The sequence below is a fragment of the Fusarium subglutinans genome, assembly GCF_013396075.1.
Source record: "Fusarium subglutinans strain NRRL 66333 chromosome Unknown NRRL66333_c0000388, whole genome shotgun sequence".
Taxonomy (NCBI): domain Eukaryota; kingdom Fungi; phylum Ascomycota; class Sordariomycetes; order Hypocreales; family Nectriaceae; genus Fusarium; species Fusarium subglutinans.
This window is the reverse complement of record NW_023502451.1, coordinates 1-22,411: the sequence shown is the minus strand read 5'-3', so window position 1 is coordinate 22,411 and position 22,411 is coordinate 1. Positions and strand designations below refer to the sequence as shown.

At 48.1% G+C, this 22,411-nt stretch overlaps 7 protein-coding genes across 7 annotated transcripts; 2 read left to right on the top strand and 5 right to left on the bottom strand.

The window, feature by feature from the left end:
• Nucleotides 1-695: 695 nt before the first annotated feature.
• FSUBG_13735 (uncharacterized protein) lies at nucleotides 696-2,806 on the bottom strand (the record flags this gene model as incomplete). The annotated part of the gene is made up of 4 exons (XM_036678658.1): nucleotides 696-944; nucleotides 1,076-1,732; nucleotides 1,943-2,268; nucleotides 2,344-2,806. The coding sequence occupies 4 exons, from the start codon at nucleotides 2,804-2,806 to the stop codon at nucleotides 696-698; spliced, it is 1,695 nt and encodes a 564-aa protein (XP_036530806.1).
• Nucleotides 2,807-5,502: 2,696 nt separating this feature from the next.
• FSUBG_13734 (uncharacterized protein) lies at nucleotides 5,503-5,874 on the bottom strand (the record flags this gene model as incomplete). Its single annotated transcript, XM_036678657.1, has 1 exon — nucleotides 5,503-5,874. One exon carries the CDS (start codon nucleotides 5,872-5,874, stop codon nucleotides 5,503-5,505), a length of 372 nt encoding a protein of 123 aa, XP_036530805.1.
• Nucleotides 5,875-6,442: 568 nt separating this feature from the next.
• On the bottom strand, nucleotides 6,443-6,921 carry FSUBG_13733 (uncharacterized protein; the record flags this gene model as incomplete). Its single annotated transcript, XM_036678656.1, has 2 exons — nucleotides 6,443-6,775; nucleotides 6,829-6,921. 2 exons carry the CDS (start codon nucleotides 6,919-6,921, stop codon nucleotides 6,443-6,445), a joined length of 426 nt encoding a protein of 141 aa, XP_036530804.1.
• A 609-nt stretch (nucleotides 6,922-7,530) lies between these two features.
• On the bottom strand, nucleotides 7,531-11,839 carry FSUBG_13732 (polyketide synthase; the record flags this gene model as incomplete). The annotated part of the gene is made up of 8 exons (XM_036678655.1): nucleotides 7,531-8,157; nucleotides 8,209-8,451; nucleotides 8,557-9,325; nucleotides 9,491-9,598; nucleotides 9,977-10,061; nucleotides 10,101-10,331; nucleotides 10,448-11,289; nucleotides 11,355-11,839. The coding sequence occupies 8 exons, from the start codon at nucleotides 11,837-11,839 to the stop codon at nucleotides 7,531-7,533; spliced, it is 3,390 nt and encodes a 1,129-aa protein (XP_036530803.1).
• A 4,073-nt stretch (nucleotides 11,840-15,912) lies between these two features.
• FSUBG_13731 (uncharacterized protein) lies at nucleotides 15,913-17,956 on the top strand (the record flags this gene model as incomplete). The annotated part of the gene is made up of 2 exons (XM_036678654.1): nucleotides 15,913-16,170; nucleotides 16,754-17,956. The coding sequence occupies 2 exons, from the start codon at nucleotides 15,913-15,915 to the stop codon at nucleotides 17,954-17,956; spliced, it is 1,461 nt and encodes a 486-aa protein (XP_036530802.1).
• Nucleotides 17,957-18,238: 282 nt separating this feature from the next.
• Nucleotides 18,239-19,338, bottom strand: FSUBG_13730 (uncharacterized protein; the record flags this gene model as incomplete). The annotated part of the gene is made up of 2 exons (XM_036678653.1): nucleotides 18,239-18,448; nucleotides 18,895-19,338. The coding sequence occupies 2 exons, from the start codon at nucleotides 19,336-19,338 to the stop codon at nucleotides 18,239-18,241; spliced, it is 654 nt and encodes a 217-aa protein (XP_036530801.1).
• Nucleotides 19,339-19,486: 148 nt separating this feature from the next.
• Nucleotides 19,487-20,029, top strand: FSUBG_13729 (uncharacterized protein; the record flags this gene model as incomplete). Its single annotated transcript, XM_036678651.1, has 1 exon — nucleotides 19,487-20,029. One exon carries the CDS (start codon nucleotides 19,487-19,489, stop codon nucleotides 20,027-20,029), a length of 543 nt encoding a protein of 180 aa, XP_036530800.1.
• Between the last annotated feature and the right edge of the window lie 2,382 nt (nucleotides 20,030-22,411).

Genomic DNA, 22,411 nt, shown 5'->3' with positions numbered 1-22,411 from the left:
TTAAGTTCCTAATACTATCTTATTCTTAGTATTTTATTAAAGGTAGCTAGTTTCTAGGGGTAGCCAGTTTCCCTATATCTAACGTTAACGCAACATCAGGTTAGGTAGGTAGGGCAGGCACGCAAGAAAGAGTTTTAATTGGAGAGAAATCATATAATTAACTATCTTGTGATTGGCCAGGAAGATAACCGTATTCGGTTTCGGTCACTAGAGCAATATCAACACCTTAATAAATACACTTGTTTCGCATGAATACATAGGATTCAGCATAGCTATAGCCAAGATACCCAGACAAGCAACCAAACTAGGCAACTAACTACATCTTCACCAGCTTCCTACCCAGTCACACAATGACTGACTTGGCTTGGCTTGGCTTGCGTCGTCCTGACTTCTTCTGCTTCCTTTTCTCAACATTGGCCCCCTCCTCTTCCCTGTCTCCCCAGTACCCCTTCCCGTACCTCTGCACCTCTCCCTGCTCCTCACCACCAGCTTTACCGGATTCCTTCGCAAATGCTTTCCCCATCGCTTCGCACATTTGATCATGCGGCCAAGGGTACAGCTCGCTATTGAAAAAACGCCACTCATCCAACGTGACACTTCATTGATGAAAAACCGACCATTTCTGCCCTCTTCAAATATTCCAATGTCGGATCTCATGTCAATCTTGAGAGATGCAAATTGAGCGGGATATGTGGCTAGAAGTGCCAAAACAGACAGAATTCCTTGAGTTCCCTGACGTTGGCTTTTCTGTCCGTTTTGTTCCTAACCCAGTTTGGTTGATGCCCGGGCCTAGACTTCTGAACGAGGCCATCTGTCAAGGAAGAGTTATCGCGGAGGCCGGTGAAGACAGTATCTTCATCATCCACTTTGTCGCCGACCATCAAAACTCGAACTTCTCCCCAGCTCTGCAGAGTATCGACCTTTTCTGGTGGAACCAATCGCGTCTGGGCAATAATAAGGGAAGCTCATCGTCCTCACGAGTCTCTACATAAGGGGGATATGTTGGCACTCCGGCGCCATTTATGCACCGGATGAGCTTTCCTGCTTCCTAGTCTATCTAGGCCAACTCACACACGTGAAGGGCGGCACAGCTGAAAGTGCCCTTGACAATAGTGGTCTCTTGATCCGCAAGCTGAGACTTGGAGCAGGGTCGGTAGGCATAGTTAAACGGAGCGTCTTTTGCAATCGCATCGAGTGCCCTTACGTCGAGTATCTTGGCCAAGGCGCTTGTTGCCTCGTGTCGAAATGGGTATACTTCGCACGAGCCGCTGTGGAAGTGGTAGGCTTCGTCAAGTAGGTTGAGAACTGCAGTGAGCCTTGCTTCCTGCTGCCAGAAGCTGGAGTCCATCGGCAGGAAAAGTATCATCCTTTTGTGCTCGTCGGCGGCTACAAGATCACGAGTATGACCTTGTGCCTTTTCCATCGCCACATCATCCCAGTACCGGATAGCCAAGTTGATCCGTCTTGTCGCTCTTGCAAAGATCATGGTAAGAATCATCCGGTGTACGAGGACTAAGTTTTTATCCATTTGACTCTCAGCCTCTTCTCGTTCTTTCCACTCTTTCTTTGCGAAGTCTTTGGCACCAGAGCACGTGCAAAGTCCTGTTCCGAGCCATTTCTCCAGGCTCTCCCAACGCTCGGCATCAAACGGCCCCATTGCCTCAGTGCACGTTCTTTTCCCGCTGGAGTAGACATTCACCACGAAATGCTTGCCCTCATTCTGGAGATCGGTCTATGGGTTTGCTGCAATGTATACGACTATTGTAATGGGTTTGGTGTCCATGTTCTCCTCTTCTTCTGTGTCGAGATCGTCTTGAGTAGGTCTATTCACATCACGTCGCTGGTGTTGGACTGATAGCGATGAGAAATGATGTGATTTCGGTTCACCTTTAAAAGATGTAAAGGGAAATTCTGTCATATCCTCGGAGGTCGCTGTTTTTACCCTCTTTATTAACCGGCTCGAGCTTGGCCCTGCGGTGTCGTTGAACTTTGTGAATGGGGCAGCTGACAAGCTTGGACCGGGCACATCATCAACAGGAGGAAGGTTATCGTCATCAGAAGGATCCTCATTCTGGCGAGATAAGCTAGGACTGGCTGATGTGTGGGGCTGTTTGCCCTGTGTTATACTCGAACGTGATGACGTTTCGTGACTTAGAGAATGGGACTCGGATATCATGATGGTGTCGTATGCTTTTGCCGCAACCTTTGGCTCCCATTTCTTGTTCTTGGTACTGTCGTGAGCGGATTCATGGTGTTCTCGAATATTATCTAACTTGATTTGCCGGTGTTGAATCCAGACTGCTCTAGAAACATCTGTGATACGTACACCACACTACCACTGACCTTCCCAAATGAACTGAGACACCGTCAAACCAAAGGCGCGGCAAATTGAGGAACTATCAATGTCTCCCGAACTGACTAACAGCTTCGGCGCCATTTCCTTAGCAGCCTTCTCAGTCGAGAACATACGCAGCATAAAGTTGACTTCTCGTGTAACATTGTGGTCTTCTCCGTTGCCAGCGAGGTACTGCGAAACATTGGAATTCCTCGTTTTGATGCTACATAGCCTGAAGACCAAAAGTATGTAAGATACACCATTAAGAGTATTGCATGCATTAGAGTCTTGATCGGAGACACGGTTAAAGAGCCACGAGAGAATAGAGTCCGTGAGAAGTAACTTAAAAAGTCCCAATGATAGCAGCAATTGTCGTAGGGGTGCAACTTGGAGGCCGCTAGACGGAGCTCCTGAAGGGTTGCCGCGCTGGATGCTGGAGTCAACAGTCGTTGACGAGAATCCAAAGGACATGTGTGAGTAAACGTTAGTCTCCAATCTGCTATTGTTAAAGTAACAGCCGTAGAAGCGTGGTTCAATGAAGCAGGGGTCGTCAAAGCTTTTCTCAAGGAAGTATCATTGGAACTATCCGTGAATGGAAACCCTTGCAAGTAGCTAAAGAGGAGCCGCTCTAGGAAGCCGCACTCACTTGAATGCTATTAAGGGAGGTATTTATGGCCGCGTTGCCATTCCGGAATATATCATCAAGATAAATCGGTCAGTCAGTAAGGGGCTCCTGAAAGCTTTATTGTCGATGGACGGGATACTTGGGACGACTTTGACAATATAGTCGTGCCTGTTAAACGCGATGAGGTCGGTTTGTCTTCATCGTTACTATTGGAAATGAGGAGAAACTACCTCGTCTAGTCAGACTCGTGGATGCAAAGTGAGTGCCAATATCGATTTGAAGGCTTTAGGCTTTGTTGCAGTTGGCCTTAGGACTTGAGGCTAGGCCAGCTCAATACTGTGCATATATTATTCATAAAATAAAGAGAGAGTTCTCAGTCTTTTTAAACCCATGCAGGGCCCCACGCGCTCGATCTCAGGCGGTAGACGCCCTTCCTGTCTTGATTTCCGTCTCTAGCTCTATTGCATTTCCTTTCGGATCTGTCAGGTCTCGCATTGGAGGCCCAAATGAGCGCAAACTGATTCAGCCTTCTCATGCAGTTCATATCGCGTTTCCGTACGTCAAAGTGCCCTGACATGGAGGCTTAACATTCTCGTGACTTGGCCTGTCGCCACTCCCAGCAGGAGGACTCACCATGCTGCTTCTACAAATTCGGTGATGACCTCCACCTGCTCATGCTCAGGCTGTTTCCTCAGCTTCAGCGTCAGCGTCAGTGTCGACCACAAGAGATATATTGTGATACGAGCAGACGTTCATGATACCTTGAAAATGCCGGAAGGCTTGTTGAAGCCTTTGCGGCACCAGGTCTTCTGAATGGAGAAATGGAGATAATACAACCCTATATTGCACCAATGGCCCAGGCTCAGTCAAGATGATCAGCGATGTATTTTCTTCAAGAGTGAAAGCGGAATGGCAATTCCATCTTGAGAAAGAACAAGGTCTCCATGAGATTGGTACTTATCGAGGTATATTTTGCAATTACCCACAGTTCTACAGTGACATGCTTCTGCCTAAGTCGTTAAGTGTTGACTAGGCCGTCGGAGTTTTGGCTTGGCATCTAGCGTAAGCATAAGAGAACACATCATGAGATGTCCCGGGCCTCAGAAGGCCAACCGATGATACGACAAAGGCGTTACTTCGGTTTATCCTGGTTCTCGAAGAAAGGAGCCCTGAGGGTACAATCCGGCGCATATCATTACGCAAGACTGCAGTCATGTCTTCAGTATTGATCAAAAGGAACACGCAAGCTTCATCGATTGCGTCGACCAACCACTTACCCATCATATTGTTCATGATAGCCTCCATATAATCTTGTGACAGAGTATGTTTCTTGAAGATATCGTTTCTCTTCTTTTAGATTGAGCACGTTTTTCTTTTGTAAGAACCCGCTTGACAACCGAATTGCTACACACATAATCAGAACCTTTTCAAGACACCTGTCCCGCTTCTGAAGGAGTTGGAAAACATTGAGCCACTTACAAAAATGGCCGAGTTATTGCTCAGCCTTCTCTTCATTCAATTCCAAACCGTATTCTCCGAGGAAGTGCAGTCTGACAGCAAGATGCAAGGCATGCACTTCCTAGCTGAAATGTACAGAACAAGCAAGACAAACCGCGCACAGCCTAACATCGCGTGATAAGAAACCCAAAAACACTTCCCTGTCTCATAAGCAGATTAAATGAGCCACCTGGCTCTGAACGTCTCACAAGTTACCCGGTCTCATAGACCCGCGCTTTTACATGCGTGTGTTCCTCTTGTATATCACACAGGGCTCACGAGCTTACAGCACGGCCGTGGATACGTGTCATGATCAGATCAAGACGAAGGTTGCGACCCTGCTTGACGTGGCTCGTAAGTGTGACAAGATTCTTACGACGAAGGTCCACCCTAACAACGGGACTGGGAGATTGTGCGAGTGCGGGAATATGACGAGGTTGCCGCTTGACCTAGGGTCCGGATCGGGGACGGGGAGGGGGACAAGGACTTTGTGTGAGCTACACCCAATCATCCCCACCATCACAGTCGGGATCGTCCTAGACACCTACCTCAACGCCATCCTTCATAGACCCAAGTATTCGTTGACCTTCCACGCTCGAGGGACCAAGGACTTGGCCATCGCCGCGCGACGAAGGCGGGGAAGTTATGTATGTTTCAGGTAAAAGTTGACGATACCTAGTAAAAACAGGCAACAGTCATGGTACATCTGACTCGAAAGATAATGGCCTAGGCGTGTTGGGGGTCTGCGGTTGCCATCTCTCACGGGGGCCAGATGTCCCCACCAGCCCTGGCTCGTCTTCTTCCGAGTCAAATGTATCGTCTGGGACGCGGAACGTTAACGTGGGACTTGGGTTAGACGTGCCTGCTGTTTTTGCGTGCATGTGGCGAGATACCCGTGACAGACATGCTGCGCAGGATGTGCCATGCCTTGAAACAGTATTGGTGTACCATTTACCTGAAGCTCAGGGTCAACCTCTACTACCGCATCCCCAGACTTGGCCTCGATAGCAGTCTTCGTCTCGATGGCTGGCTAAAGATGAGAGGCCTATATGTTCTTGGAGATCCTGCCGAGAACAGTCTCTAAGCTCCCAATGACTGTTTGAAGGGCTTTCCTCTGTGTCCCCTCAGCATTCTTGGTATCGATCATCTCGACGTCCAGTTCAGTTTCTTGATGGGCTTGTCCCGGGGTTGGTGGGATGCCGAGTTCACCATGGAGGCATTGAAAGATGTTGCCAAGGTGGTTACCAAGAGGCGAGTTCTCGGGATCCTTGAAGGCGGATGCCTGGAAGCCCCGCAGAGACGAGATGAGACTGACCCACGATTGACCATGCGTCCCCTGAAGACACTTCCAAGTCATGCGTGCTATCTCGGTGTTGACGGGCTCACATTCCTTCAGAACTGCGCTCAAGTGGTTCATGGTCTTGGGTCATGGGGATGATGGAGGTGCGGGAGGTGTGTGCTGGGGCTGTGAATCTGGCTCAAAAGCCTCAAAAGTCCCCAAGTCTCCACTATGAGCAACAAAAAGACTCCCTTCGTCATCGCTATCTACCCCAGTAAGATCAATGGCCGATTTTTCCAGCCGCAAGAGTAGCTTAGTAGCTATTATATATTATTATTAAATAATAGATCAAAAGGACCATTAGGGATAGTACCTTAAATACTTTAAGAAGAGCTATACTTAGGCAAGGAAGTTATATTTCATATAACGTATTGGAAAATATTAAAAGCTAGCTTAATGATATTATACCTTAGTTTAGAAACAGGCCTTGGTAAAATATCTAAATTCTGCTTTGTCTATCTAACCCTGTCATGCTTCACACCCTAGAGCATATCGCATCTTAGACATATTGTAACCCTTGATCATATCCCTACTTCGGCAGACTTGTAATTGTCTCTTGGGCCTTGACAGAGGTATCCCGGATACACACAATAGGAAGATTCCACGCGCAGCCTGTGCCAAGTGACCGGAAGCTCCGCCCACGCACCTAATAGCATCGTCGTGTTTTGTCGCGATCTCCAGTGCATTTGAGACCCTTGCAGCAAGCATATTTGTCGTTGTCACAGATATCTCCTTCGGTTCGGCAAGCTCGGTCCTTCTTACATTCCCGAGCGCCTGAATTGAGATTTTTGGGGTCCACCCAGCTGCAAACCCCACTGCAGCACTCCGAGTCAACCTGGCAACCTTTGCCGAGAGCACGGCATTCGTCCACCTTGCATATTTTGAAAGGCTTGTCATCCACAGCGCGGCAAACGTAAATACCGCAGCAATCCAAAGTCGAGCCACACCTTTTCCCGAAATCGTCACATTGACCACCACCCTAGAAACATGTTAGTGGCCTGAATAGTTAAAAGGCATGTTCATGCTACAAACATAAGCAAATGGTCCTCGCATCTCGTCGTCAGAGTCTTGTGCGTAGACAATGGTGACGAGCATTGCAAAGGTGCCGAGAACTGGGAACTTCATATTGACGGATTGAAGCTTTTGTGGATACCTGATAGAAGATCTATTGTTGTTATTTGTGGTGGTGCAATGTTCAAGTTGTTGATTTTATAGATCGATATTCGGGGTGATGGGAGTGGGCTTTTATACCTCTTATCTGCGTTACTAAATGCTTTATTATACAGTAGCATTAATAAAATAAACTCTTTAGTCAGCACTGGTGCATCAATTAACTAATAGTATATAAGGAATCTTAAGGGATGTCTTGTGTCCAGGCCCCTGGACCCCTAGAATACCAGAGAGGGAAAAGTAAAAGAGCAACTAACTCTAAGACTCCTTCAATTATTTAATAATACGCCACATTATATTTCTGGTTAAAAATCAGAGTAAATAGAGAGAACAGTCTATAACTAAACTAACATAGCTCCTAGATATAGGGACTGAGACACGGCAGAGAGAAAGGGCAAGCAAGGAATCTAGGACATGGAAAAGAAGCTAAGGGTTAGCCAAGACACGGCAGAGCGAAAGGGCAAGTAAAGGATTTAAGATATAAAAGCAAACCAAGGGTTAGCAGAGACATGGTACGCAAAAACGGACCGATAAAGTAGTAGACAGACAGATTGTCCATAGCGCTCAGCCGAGGGGCGAGAGGGTTGAAGACGGCGCCAGACCCACAGCCAATAGGGACCAAGAAGAGGTTATGGCTACAATCCGAGGATGGGTGAGGAACAGAATTGGGTTTCGTAAGAGCATTGATGTGGCTTGGATGGGACACGGCTGATCAAGATCGGCAACTAGACCGCAGATGACACAGACCCCTCGCGACTCACGGCTGACGCCTTCTGACCAGTCCACATGAGAGAAGCCCGCGTCACGCATATAGCGCTCCCAAGCCCATGGACTCTGAAGAGCGTAAGTACCACCATCATCAAACAGCCACCAACCATCTAAAAAACTCCAAACTAGGTCGTACCAAGCCTGCTTCTGAGTCAGCTCGACCAAGGCCAGACACCCGTCGCGAGGGCGCAAGAGCTGGCGGATATGCAGTAGGCTGGATTTCAAGTCACGTGGGGCATGCAAGCAGTTGCTAGATATGAAAAGATGGTAACAACCAAGGAGGTTCGCAGGTGGTGCCTCCTCGATGTCTAGCTTGTAAAAGTCCATTTCAGGCACGCTTCGGAACAGCGGTGACTTCTTGGCCCGTGCAACAAGTGATACAGAGACACCGGTGAAGGTATAGGTGAAAGGTAACCCAGTTGCCTAGAGCAATGGAACCAGATGCCGCGTAGTTCCTCCGGTGCCAGCGCCGACCTCCAACACGCGAAAAAGCTCTCCATCGGACCCGGTCATGGCATTTATGCGTATTGCTGCTTCTATCAAGTCACATAGAATCTGCGTAGTGGCCCGGAGATCGGGTCCGTTGGCGTAAAAGTCCTCAAGGAGCGCGCAGCCTGCATTGCTGCTAAAGAGAGTAGTAATAGAATCAGTCTGGCCCGTAAGATATTCCGCCAGGTACGATCCAAGCAGAGCATCCAGGTCGTAAGCAGACGCAAGCTAGGGGAGCGCTGCCATTAGCTCTCTGCTTAGTTCCCTGGCAGGCCTTATACTACTGTCGGTGCTATTGAGGGTCGGTTTGGTCGCGCCGCGCAAGAAGCCAACCGAACTTTTCTCGACAACTCCAGCTTCTGCCAATATATCCCATAGTCGAGTTAACTCTCTCTGGTACTTGGGGAGTATTGCACCTAGATCAGAGAGTTTCTCCTCTTCCTTATAGCGCCACAAAGCGCAGACGAGCTTTTCGAATGCTTCAATAATAAATACCGCCACAACGCTCAACTGTTGCGGATAGGCAAGATCCCAGTAACCAGTGAATTTGGTGTCGTTGGCGTGGTAGTCAAAGCTTCCACGGACCTGAAGAAAGGCGTTGTGAAATGACTCGGAGCCGTTATTTGCTGATGCGTCTGGTGTTGAGAGTCCCGGCGAGGTGCTTGACGACCGAGAACTGCTCAGCAGTCCGGTCACCAGCTGATAAACAGACGCCAAATCAGTCGCTGAAGCAAACTCTGATGACGTGATATCGGTGTTGAACGCTTCCTTTAGGTTACCAATGATCTCGACGGAAACAAAAGAGTCAATCCCTAGGTCCTCGAGCTTCGAGTCGGGTTTTATGTCACTTAATTCCAGACCGAGCGAATCACGGAGTATCTCGCATATCCTGTGCATCACTTGATCGCTCAGTCGGAGAGCATGACTAGCCTCGAGGTCCCCATCCTGAGATATCATGCTGACTAGAGCACAAAGAGAAGCAACGTCAGTAGCCTTGGCGAAATCGTCCATCGAAATTCTCGCGTTGAACCGATTAGACAGGTTGGCTGCTATCTCGGGACCATTAAGTGAATCCGCTCCTAGATCGTCCAGTGTGGCTTCTCTGGTTATTTGCTAAGCCTAGGTGTCTAGACACCGAGCCAGAATCTCACGGACACCGTTGAAAAGTAGGTCGACAGGGGGATCTACAGTGAGCTGAGCATGGTGCACAAGCTTGGATGTCTGGGCTGGGGGCGTGGCACTCTTCTCTGGTTGAACACTTGGTTACTGCTGCTCGCTGCCGAATACGTCAACCTTGACCTCTGCCAGATACGCGGTTGGGTCCTTTCCACCAACGGGCACGAAGACGTTGAGGCCTTGGTCTTGGCCTCGGTCTCTGGTCTGCGGTAGAGCGTTCCTTGCCATAGCGGTGATAGGTCCGCCGATACCTGCTTTGAGGAATATTGATAGGCCCAAACGGCGGCTGATTCTTTACATGGCTTGTGTGAAGAAAACGGCGCCTCCGGTGCTGCTAACAATCACGTTGGATGCAGGTCCTGTCCATGTCCCTACATGGAAAGATTCAAAAGGTAACGCGGCAGTCTGTCAAGAGAGGCTCCAGGTGCTGCTCCGGGATCCTTTTCATGTTTACTAGGTCAGCTTCCACAGCCACCATGGCGCCAGAATCTTCGTCCCAAAACCTGTCAATGATGGATGCACGACTTCATAGTCGGTCACTCAGCTTTTATCATATAGGCATAGGAGAAACAGTTACCCTGTAACGACCTTCATTCCCTCCTTGAGCGTCATGACTCCTGAGACTGTTGCTGCTGCCCACTCTCCGAAAGAGTGACCGCAGACTGCCTACGGGTTGAGACCAGATTCGACCCAACACATACCGCTCGAGCACTGAATGGCGAACATGGCAGTATGGAGGAGAATAAGATCACTTTCACCTTGGAGTCCTTGCAACACGGCTGGGAACAGACTGGGCAAATTGAGCAGCTCAATGGCCTCATTACACTCATTTAGGTGTTTCTGGAAAGGTTCCGAGCTGTTGTATAGAGTCGGGATTGACGGCACCGTATTGCCGTTCTGTCCGCTGAAGAGCAATACGACAGGTTGGGGTGCTGATCAATAGAGATGTTTCCTTCTGGGTTGGACAGCTCGGCCTGGAGGTCTCTCACTGGATTGATTGACAACAATTAATACCCTCTCGTATTTCCACACACAGAGTATGACTCACAAGATTCCGCTGTTGTGCAGAATAAATGCTGGCGTTGACGATTTCGTTTAGTCGCCAGTGTAAACGCCACGTCGTGTATTGGGCTAGTTATGGCGCCGTCTTGTATCTGACTATTCAACCTTTTCAAATGAGAAGTCAGACTGGTGTAAGACGCAGCGGAAATAACGAAGGGGAACTTAGGAGATGCTATGGCAGCCTGTCGGCGTGCTCCTGATGCTGACTGTCCAGACACCATCCTGGTTGAGGTCGATGGAGATGGTGGGGGGGCAACGACAGCAACGGCATTATTCCCAGACGCCCCGTAGCTGTTGACCAAGGCTAATCGTCTTCTGTCGGTCCAGTCTTGATGTGTCATTGAGATTACGGGCCCGTCAAGCTCAAGAGGCTGTATATCTGGATTCAAGTCCCTAAAATCAGCTTGTGGTGTGATCATTCCATGCCGCATCATGAGCAAGACCTTGATCAGTGGGATAACGCCAGACGTACCCTCAGAGTGCCCGATATTAGCCTTCAGAGAGTCAACATGCAGTGTAGTAGCTCTACGGCCTTCGCCTAGTATTTGACTTATGGCACCCATCTCGACAGGGTCCCCGGCACGAGTGCCTATACCATGGGCTTCAACGTAGGACATGCCTTTAGCAAATCCAGCGCGCTTCAGGACATGGCAATACAGACCGGCCTGACTCTCCAAGACGGGATTGGTGATGGTGGTTCCTTTCATGTTCTGGTTGTTGCCCGTCGCGAGGATCACACCGTGGATGTCATCTTTATCAGCTAGAGCGGTGGGGAGAGGCTGGAGCACAACCACACCAACGGCCTCACCACGAAATAGCCGTCGGCAGCTGCATTAAATGTATTGCAAGTACTCGTCTTGCTGAGGAAGCCGCCGGTGTGCATTGTGACGAACAGGGCTAGGTTGGTGATGAGGTTGGTGCCGCCAGCGACAGCACGAGTGCACTCCTCTAGTTGCAGTGAGCTGCAGGCCTGATGCACGGCAACCATTGGGGAAGAGTAGGCCGTGTCTATGGTGTGCGATGGGCCTGTCCCGCGGAAGTGATAGCTCAGCCGTCCCGCAACAAAGGACCGCAGCATCCCCCCGCCGGTAAAGGGGGACACCGGGTTACTGGCCAAGTTGAGCGGCCAGTCGGGTGCGTTCATTCCTATAAAACAGGCTGTGCTATGGCCTGGGCCTTCCTTGCAATCGTTGTTCACCTCCGGGGTGTTGCCGCTGAGCCAACCAGCAGACTCCAGGACGTGGTATGTTGCTTGGAGTAGGAGACGCTGATGTGGATCAAGGGCGGCCGCTTCACGCTTTGTCGTTTTGAAGAACTGGTGGTCGAACGAGTCGACGTCAGACATCAGGTTGGCCCACAGCCTGGTCTTGAGCTTCATACTCGCTGCCTCGGGAATCTCTCAGGGGAGACCTCGCGGACTATACTCTTACCTTCGAGGAGGACTTGTCAGAGGTCTTCAGCCGTTTCCCCGGCTGCGGTTCGACAGGCGAAGCCTATCACAGCCACAGTATGCTCGAGACATTCACTCCAGCTCTGTTGAAGTGGTACAATGCTCCGAAGAATGGGATGACGTGGTTGATTAGCATCCAACTCCATCGCTCGTAGGATGACGGCGTGGTCGGTCTTGAGGCTAGATATATAGTCCCAAGCCTCAAATGCCTCATCCTGGCTGATATCAGAAAGCCCTCTATCTCACATGCCCCGGGAGATCATGCGCATCGACAACTTGTTCTGTGCGTTTAGGCCCTGATCCAATCGATACGAACGGCACACTCGATACGTTACGGCGCCTTTTTCAGTGACTTTGCATAACCTATAGGTACCAAGCTAGGCCTATTAGGTCGGTTGTGCAGGCTGCGGGGCCTGACCTTGCGAGACAGGCTAGTCACGTGACTTATGATCCGGATGTATTAGCGTACGGATCGATTGTGTACGCTTGTTTTGCCGTTTATTAAAAACAAGCGGGCGACACAAATTGTATTTTTTCAGTACATTTTTTACTATTTCTGTCTTAGGTCCGATAGACCTAGCTTTCTAGGGCCTAGCGCGACAAAGGTACATTAATCAGGCTTGCATAACTGACCCCTGTCAAATCGTGTACTTAGACCAGCTGGAATGACCTAATTAGGTAGGCCCGGTTGACCGTAACGTATCGAGTGTGCCGTTCGTATCGATTGGATCAGGGCCTTAGTCCCACACCCCGCCAACAAAACCATAGTATGGATGCGGTATTGTCTCGTTGCCGCCGTCGGTGCTCTACTAGCCGGTTAATGAAGGCATTGGCTGGAACATAGCCCAGCTGTCCTTCAAATCCGACTAGCTGTCCGATAGAGCAGTTACGGACGAGGAAGTCGATGCTACCAGACGGAAAGAGGCTGTCGAGAGCGAGGGCACCTATAATGTTGTGTGCAAGCACCTCAGCCATATCGGAGGATAAACAGCTCTCGAGAGTATGGTACCCTACAATACCAGCTGCATGTACGACTCCCTTCACTGGTGGTAAGGCCAGATGGTCTATAGCTAGGCGTATCTCAGAAGCAGCACTACTCTTGCTCACATCAATGGCTAGAACGTGGACCGTCACACCTAAGGTCTCAAGCTCCTTGATACGCAAGAGAAACTTTTCATCATCCCCATGTTATTCAGTGCTGCCTTGGCTTGCTGGATGCCCGCGGAGGGATACTAGAACTAAGTTTCGAGCGCCACGGTGCCCAAACCACGTTGCAATCTCTAGACCCATACCTCGAGCCCCGCCTGTGACGAGGTATGTGCCTTCCGCACTCAATTGCAATGGCGAAAATGCAGAAACGGCAGGCTTGTCAAGAAAAGGCTCTGGTAAAGCCGTCTGTACCGTGCCATGACAGATACGGACAACATCAAAGCCTCTTGCATATCAGATGACTGCCGTTGGAAAGACTCGTTCGTCATTTTCGAACACGCCTCCGAAAATGTCGGGAATTTCCATTTTTATCACTAGCCCTAGGCCGAAAAGTGTCGCCGTTACCAGTTCACTGATGCTGTCACCAGAGATGGAGAGAGAGAACAGCTTTAAATGCCGAGGCCTTTCCAGACCTCTGACGTGCTTGCAGCAGCTGGGCGACTTCGATGAGTCTGTAGCAAGGCTTACTGGCAGCCAGATGGACAGAGTGTTTGGTTTTGGGATGCTGGGTATATGGACAAATATGGTATGGCTTGATAGGAACGATTCGACATCCGAGATGCAGGCCAACACAGCCGTTGCGTACCCCTCGCTGACGAGCTGCTCCTCGTAAGCCGAGACGAGTCATTTGTTATAATTCTCGTCATGTCGTGGGACCAAGAATTCAACCGTGTCAAAAGCCAATACTTGTTTCGATAAAGCCGCAGGCTCCCAGCAGACTCGACGGACAAGTCCTGAGAGATCCAATTCGCAGCTGTTGGGTTCTGTTTCATTTTCTTTGTTCCTGATTCGGCGTCGAAAGCAGGTCTCTTGTGCACCAATTGCAATGTTCAATGTGCTAAATATCAGTTTGGGTCTAGATTCAATCACAGAGAAGATAGCTAATATCTAGAGCCTAAATTTTATGTCCACTCCGTGGGTTATAGGCTAGAACCTACCAGGGCTTGTGCCTAGGATAGATTTGCACGAGGCGCAAAGAGACATTATTAACTGACATAAGGATACAGCATAATTACGTACCTAAGGGACAGCCTTTGCACTAGATTGACGAGGTCGGACCTTATAATAATATATTCAAAACTTCGCAGTTCTAGACCACTTAATCTACAGATATCTTTAGATCGGTCAAAGCACCGAGGATACTCCAGGTATTAAAGCAAAGATATATCTTTTCCGTAAACGTGGCATCATTAGAGTTTGCAAGGCTAGTGGAACTTTTGAGAGATGCCCCTGTACTGTAAGTAAGGATGTTCGGCAGTCGGAAATATCCCGACAACGCTGTAGGAGATCTAATCGCAGGTGACCTCGTCTGCCGGCTCGCCACTGTGCACTCAGTACCTTTGACTGGTGAGTTCAAATTTACAGTTCGGACAGCTCCGCTATCACCGAGGTGCAATCAGATCTATATCACCAAGTCTCTCGGTTTCTTTTTCCTAAAGTCTTGGACTGATTATTCCTGCTGAATTACTGCCTATCCAGTCCATAGTCAATGGTAGTAAATACCTATAGCCCGGGACCATACATGAAAGTACGCACAATGGGCTCTATCTCTACACTCACCAGACTCGCAAAAATGGGCGGACTTGATGAAAGGTTCTGTTACGAAGACGTCACACCAATCATCGGCCGCGAATACGCTCAAGCCCATCTTGTCCATAATATATTAGAATCCCCAAATGCTGACGATCTTGTTCGTGATCTCGCTATAACTGGTAAGCGGTCTGAGCAAGTCATGCCTGCGACTGGATTGCTGATACGATTGCGTGCCTGTTGGCAGTATCGGAGAGAAGCGTCGTTTTCGTCCGTTCGCAGGATACCCTCAGCCAAGAGAAGCAGATATCTGATGCAACGCATTGGTGAGCTGACAGGCAAACCGGCCACGTCTGGTCTACATCTGCATCCAGTGATGAGGGGATGCCGAGATCTCTCGCATTGATTCCCGTACTCTTTCAACATTGTATAAGCCCAACGGCGCCGTGGGTGGTGGTTAAGCGCTGCCAACTTAAGATTCGCCTTCGCGTCCGTGGCACAGCGATGGTCCTTTCGAAGTTGACACTCCGTCACGCAGGTATACCCGCAGAGATCGTCCTCCCCTTGAGACCATTCCACAATGGAATGTTGCAATTCTGGGGGCTTTCAAGCACTGGTAATGGGTTCCAACCGCACGCTAGAGTCATTGCTACCTAAGTCTCCCCTGCTCGGCCCACTTCCAAAACGCCTCATCAGCCGTCTCCTATGCAGCATGATGAGAGAGACAAGAGCATTTTAGTACTGTTTCACAAGGAAGTCCTTTGCCGCCACATGACACCATAAACCTTTCTCGATACCGCCAGCATCATGTCCGACGACCAGAAGTTTACATTGATACATAATCCCTGCGCCATAGGACCTTCTTCTATACAAGATTTCCGAGCCGCTATATTCTCTTCGTACACGCACCAACATATTTATGTCAAGTGTCACCCAGATAAGCAAATTCTCGCATCTCCCCTCGACGCCAGGCAAGGTTTTGCACCAGCAGTAGGGACGCATGTTTACCCAGACTGCCAATAAGCGCACAGTTAAGAGGTCTAGTCGACCGAGTCACTAAACCAACCTCCAAATTTCAAACACTGCTGATAATAATAGGGCAGCGACGAGAGGACGGGCAAGCCTCCTGTCGAACTTCCCAAGCGTCGTCACTAAACCATCCACGCCTCGTAGTCCAGCTACTCCAGGCCCTATCCTTGCAGCCGTCGCCGGGACCACCTGGTTTGTCGCGGCCTCGACCGTATACTTAAACACCCATCGCAATGACACCCCGCCCGCGACTCGGCTCGGCAGTGGCCACGAATGTCCCTCCGCTCAGTGAAGGCGGTGTCGACATGTCGGATCCGAACAGCATTTCCCAGTTCATGCTCGAGTGCAATGAACAAATACGCCACCACGTGCAAAGTGCTGTGGAATATGAGACCAAGCTAAAGCGCTATGAACTTGAGCTACAGAGCTTGAACAGTGGTGGTGGTGCGATTGGAGGTCAAGGGGTCAAGGTCAGACTGGTTATCGGAAAAGTAGACGCCTGAGGGGGAGGAAGGGAAGCAGAGTTGATATGGGCATTGGCAATATGCCCGATTAATGGTGGAAAGGATGGGATTACATTATACAGTGTTATTGGTGTTGTTCTGTTTCCTCATGTATTTGACGAGCCTGTTATTGGAGTGGTTTCATTGTTCACTCAGGGGTGATTCTATTTTATCTACCACACAATTGAATATATTACGTCTTATTTCGAGTTAGATCTTTAATGTTCCTTGTTCCAGGGTATTTTTTTGTCCTGCCATGTGACTGGCAACATTCATGTGGTTAAACGTATGTTTAGTTGGCATACTACCTCAATCAACCTATCGAACAAAGAACACTACGTCGTCTCTAATTATCACACAAAGAAACTGGTACCATGTCACCTCCAAGAGCCAATGTATAAATACACCACTTCTTTCCAGCTTCTTTTATCACAACATCCACCATCACATCCTTTTTACCAACAACACCAATAACACTAACGAGAGTAACGAAACTAACAAAACTAACGACACTAACAACTCCCCGATAACTTACTAACTTACTAACAACCCACTAACAACTTACCAACAGCTCACTCACGACTTACTCAAAACTCATACACAACTTATTCACGGTTTCAACTCACTCACAAGAATGGCAGGCCAAGTAAAGGCTAAGGATAAGTCTGATGACTATCACTTCGATTCAGAGTCTGAAGCTGATGATATTTTATTTACAGGAGTTTGTAGATCCGAACGAGCACGGCAACTTCTCCGTCTTATCGACCATCTCGAACAAGCAGACAGTTCAGGACATGCTGAGGTTATCAGCAAGTTGAAGGAGAAGAAGGTGCAAATCGCCTGGATTCTTGGGTTGTCGATGGAAACGCCCGAGACCAACAAAGAGGAACGGTGGCTCAAGTCTTGGGACGGGCGTGAGGGCAATGTTATTGCGTGGATCACTAACAACATCGCAAACTGGAGTGAGACCATGGGAGAAGGGGAGAAGAAGAGATTGACAGATGAGGGCAATTATTTGATGGAGGAGTGTTCTAAAGATGCTCTCAAGTTGGCAAAAGAGCGTAAGATGGCTCACCTTGAAGATGCTACTGAGACGGTTGATGCGGCATCTGGTCAAACGACCGAGGTGAACGATCTTTCGCAGGCTAACAAGGTTTCCAAGCGTCGCACTATCAAGACTGAACCCTCACAGCCCGTTGCACAGACAGGTCGTCCAGAGCACATTGCCGGTACTCATGCAAACTCGAAACGCAAGAATAAGCCAACGACTTCTCTCAATCAACAGGATCATGAACTCCCACCGACCACAGAAGTCTCCAAGACGAATGAACCCTGGCATGTTAGACAGAAACGTCTCGACCCAGTGGGCTATCGCCGTCTTGAAAGAGCTTGGAATAGTTTTCGAGACTATCTCAAACGTCAGAATATGCTAATGTCTTCTCTCAATCAACAGGATGACCAACATTCGCCGCCCTCAAATTTAACCCACCAAGCTGGGGAACAAATCACTCAACAACACGTACATTCAAACCCGGCCCTGGACGACGATAGGTGGAAGCCCCCAACCCATTTCGGAGATTGGTACCACCAGCGCCACGCGATTCGTCGGCGAGATGAGCGCATCGTTCGACAACGGGGATATGGCATAAAGTGGAGTGGTGAGAAGGCTCATCTATTTCCGCTGGATAAGGTAGTGAGACGGGCTGATGAGGAGAAGGCGAAGACTATGGGGAAGAAAGTAAGGTGGGAGTTGGATGGGGCTAAGTTTGAGTGATACTGTTGCTAGGTTCGGTTTGGGATTGGGGCTAAAGATAGGTAGAGTCTTATTTTACTATTGGTAGAAAGTCCTTCTATGGCAGCCAAACTTATGTCCATCCTATCGTGTTCATACATGCATTCATAACTGTGCACGTGTTTGTGTGCATGGTCTTCTTATAGAGATCAAGATGGAGATCGACACATAAAGACGAATATAGACATCGGCACATACCAAAATATCAAGAAGAGCTAGAATATGAACACTGACCACCGTAATAACATAAAGACTGGCGTGATGTTATGCAATGACGGGTATGTGAGGGTGAACGATGACTCGCATAAGATCTGGGTCACGGACATGAGGAAGATCGCGACTATCATCGAGATCCTCGCCCCAGACAACCACGGACAGGTCAAACATGACGCTCACGGCCGACCCCGGAGTCGTTAACACACCACTAAGGGCGTTGCCGGAGAGCCGAACGTAGTCAACTTCGACTTGATGGACCTGGACGCATCAGCGAAAATCCACTGCATTACGAGAATGGACATAAAGACGTTGCCGGATAACGGGCCATATAGGGCTACCGATGCCGCCGAAACCATCGTCCTGCAACATACCACTACAGTGCATGGAATGTCTACATTTATATCAGAAGTTGCTTACGAATGAGCCCTGAATCCTAGCATTGGACACGGGCATTGTCGACGGGACGGATCCGATGCTGATCTAGAGCAAGAACACAAACACGAGCGTGAGCATAAACATACACGTGGACGCCAAGTTCGCGGTCATGACCGGCTAGGTCAGCCCCAGATGAAGTAGGACAAGTACGCATTGAGGAGCAAGAATATCTACATAAACGAGAATAGCAGCAAGGTCTGCACCAAGAGAATAGTTTCAAACAACATGTCCAACAGAAACAAAGGCAAGAATGAGTTCTAGGCGGCCACCGTGAGCAACGAGGACCCGAACGACGCGAGGGTTATAGTGACGACGATGAACCCGATCGAGACGCTGAAACCCAAGGTGTCCAGGACAATGTCTGAGAACGCAGATCTGAAGGCGATGATGAAGAGGCATGAGAACATGGTGAGGGAGTTGATGTCGAACAAGGGCGAGAACACACACCAAGATGTCATCTGTTCGGGCCCAAGGCGCCACCCGAGAGCCTGAGCGTGATGAGCACGGCCAAGTCGGTCGTGAATACCACTAGATCCGAGTCTGTAAGCATGATCAGCAATAACGACAACAACAGCGACGACACGGTCGTGATCTTGTTCTTGTCGACTACCTCGAACAGTGAACACAGCGCTGTGTGTGTCCAATGCTATGGGATGCCTTTGATGGATAACTGACTGAACATAACATGTGGACCGCGCTGAACTCGCAGTCATGTTTGACGCGGCATTTTCAGTTCACCTTCTTATATATATGCCATGTTGCATGCAGAATTGTTCCTGGTCTACAGACATTTGTCTTTTTCATCTTCATTGCCCAACTGAGAGCCTTATTCCCACATAAACACCAACCCAAGTCTTCAGCATGTATCGTTACATCATCACTGCTCTACTCGGTGTCGTAGCCATGGCCTACGATACCTCCACTAGCACACCCTACACAAGCAATCAAGACCGCGGTACAGCACTGCCCGATACCCACATCAGCTCCCCGAAGGGCCTTTCTGAACGGCTCTCAATCCGCAGGATCTGTAACTTACACAAAGGCATCACAGACATCCAAACCGCGAGGCCTAGCAAGCCAACAACATGCCTGAGCCTCCTCGACCTCGATGAGAACAGATTCCCGTGGAACGAAACCGACAAGCTTTGTGTTCCAACGACGCGCGAGTTCGGCATTGCCAAGGCAGTAATTATGCTGGCATGGGATGTGACCAGTGAGAAGTTAGATGATAAGACGAACAAGGAGTGGTGGCAACTTGCTAAGACTTGCGCGAGCATTTTGCAGGACCCGAGTGATAGGAATGTTTATTTGCGAGAGTTTTTGCCCAAGATCGAGAGCGATGGTATCGATGGATGGGAGAAGATTTGTATCGAGAACTCTTGGCCGATACCAGTTAAGAGTTAAGAGATAGGAGGGGTTTAAAGAAGAAATTAGATATAAATAATTAAATTTATTAAATCTATTAAACTTATTAAGAGATATCAGTTATATAAGGGGGTTGTGTAATGTAATGTAATAGATTGGTTTCGTGCATAGGGTTAATAAGAGTAAAGCTAGCCTGTATATCCTTTACCCTATTCCCTGGATACATGCCTGGAATAAAAGAAGTCACAGCAAGCAAGAAAACGAGAGGAAACTACAAGCAGAATAATAAAGAGCGTATAATTAAACTCTTCTACTAAAAAACTTACTCTTCTAGAGCTTGCTATTTCCAGCAGCACGAGGCTTGGGAGCACTTGGCTTGGATGTCGGGCAGAAACTGCCGTCTACCTTAAGAGTGAGGGTCTAAAAAGCTGCCGAGAACCTCGAGGCCGACAATGTCAACTGAAGTGAGCACTTGTACATGCTTTGACAGCAACCTGACACTTTCAAGATTGCTGCCTTGGGCTTGGACGCTTGGTGGTTCCTATTGCAGTGGCAGGTCTTTTCGGCTTCTAGGCCGCTGATGACTCTGGCTGCGCTGATACCGAACACATGATTCCACAGGTTCTGCAAACGTGGAACTCTTGGAGAACTGTCTTACCCGCCTGACGCGATATTTGCCGTGATCCCATCCTTTACAAGTCCGGTTACCTCATGTATAAGAGGGTCAAGTACAGTTTTAAGGTCTCACGCTTTTAAAGCCAAGCGTCTGTAATCATTATGGGTATTGGGTGTTATCATCATTTCGTTTTCCTGACACGTAGACGGGATGAGCGAGAGGTAGTCAAGCTTGACCGAAGGTAGTGTGCTGATTTGATGGCAACAAGAAGGCAAAGATGACCTTGCTTCGAGCAGGGCGTTGAGTATTATGAGCACTGGCGTTGAATGCATACTCTTTGGCATCCATAGTCTTGATGACTTCTGGGCTAATATCGTCAACACCGCAATTGAGTGTTGCGAAAGATGTCCTCCTGCGACCAACACATATCGACTCCAATAAGGCACTGCTCCCGTCGAGCGCAAGTGCCTGTGACATACAACTTGGATGATCCCTGGGCCTGAGATATTCTGTTCGTGGTACAAGGTTTAGTGATGTCACAGGCCAGTGCATTCCCTGTTTTCCTTCCCTCATCAGGTCTTGGTAGCGGAGTGCAATTGTGACACTAACGCCTTGGGCCATGGTCTTGAAAGTGTGCTTCACGGTCGACCGACTGTGACCCGACATCGAGGTCAAGGTTGCTGGGGATGAAGCGACGAGTCACTCAACTTGGGGTCTGTCGACGATGGCTGAAGCGATGATGCGTCCTTGACGCGGTTGATGGTGTCCCTTAATTAGCGGTCCGACAGGCACCGTTGTCGTGGGAATCCAGTGTCGTACAGCGACATAAGATCAGATCTCGACATGGGAAGCATTCCGAGAGAGGTTAAATCATTTGTTAAGACACGACGACAACGAGACTTACCCATTGGCGAGCCGCGTCATGATCTCCTGGACAATAGTGTTTTTAATAACCTAATCTTTAGTCTGGTAATAGCACGGTATAGGCTACTAAATAGGGCAGCAGTCTTATTAGTTAAGATAGGTAGGGATATACTATACTATTAGTAGCTAAACTATTACTTTAATATAAGCTAATTAAAAAGCACTATTTAACCCTAAGTAAGGCCTTAGCATAGCCTAGTAAACCAGGGCACTTTTATAAATATAAAGGCAAGCTTAAAAAGGGAAAAAAGGGAAAAAGTAAAAAGTAAAAGAGTTATTATCTAGCCTGTAAAGGCAGTAACTATAAAGAGATTAAACCTTAAGCCTTTATAGCTACTTTACTTAGTATAGTATAACTTTTTTATAATTCTACTATAAGCACTATTATAATAGGCCTAATAATAGCTTTCTTAAAAAAGGCTATAGTAGTCTTAGTATATATACTATTAAGGTATATAGCTAGCTATATTAAATTATAGCTATAAGCTTAGCTAGTTATAAAATAAGTTAAGAAGGTAAAGAAAAAGGAAAAAAGGGAAGGTTAGTAAATAGATTATTAGGTATATAGGTAGGTATATAGGTAAGTAATTATATTATACTAGTAATAGTCTTTTAAAGCTATAGCTTAAAGTTAATAGCCTAGACCTAGGCTATAGTTTAAAAAGTTATTAAGTAAAGGTATTTATACCTAAACCTAGGCTAAGGTAAAAGTAAAGGTAAAGGTAAAGGTAAAGGTAAAAGTAAAAGTAAAGATTAGTATATTAAATAACCCTTTTATACTAACTATATAAATAAAATTATTAATAAGCTAATAAGTAAAAGAAAGTTAATAAAGTATAAAATTAGTAACTTAATATATTAAATATAACTTATTAAAAAAA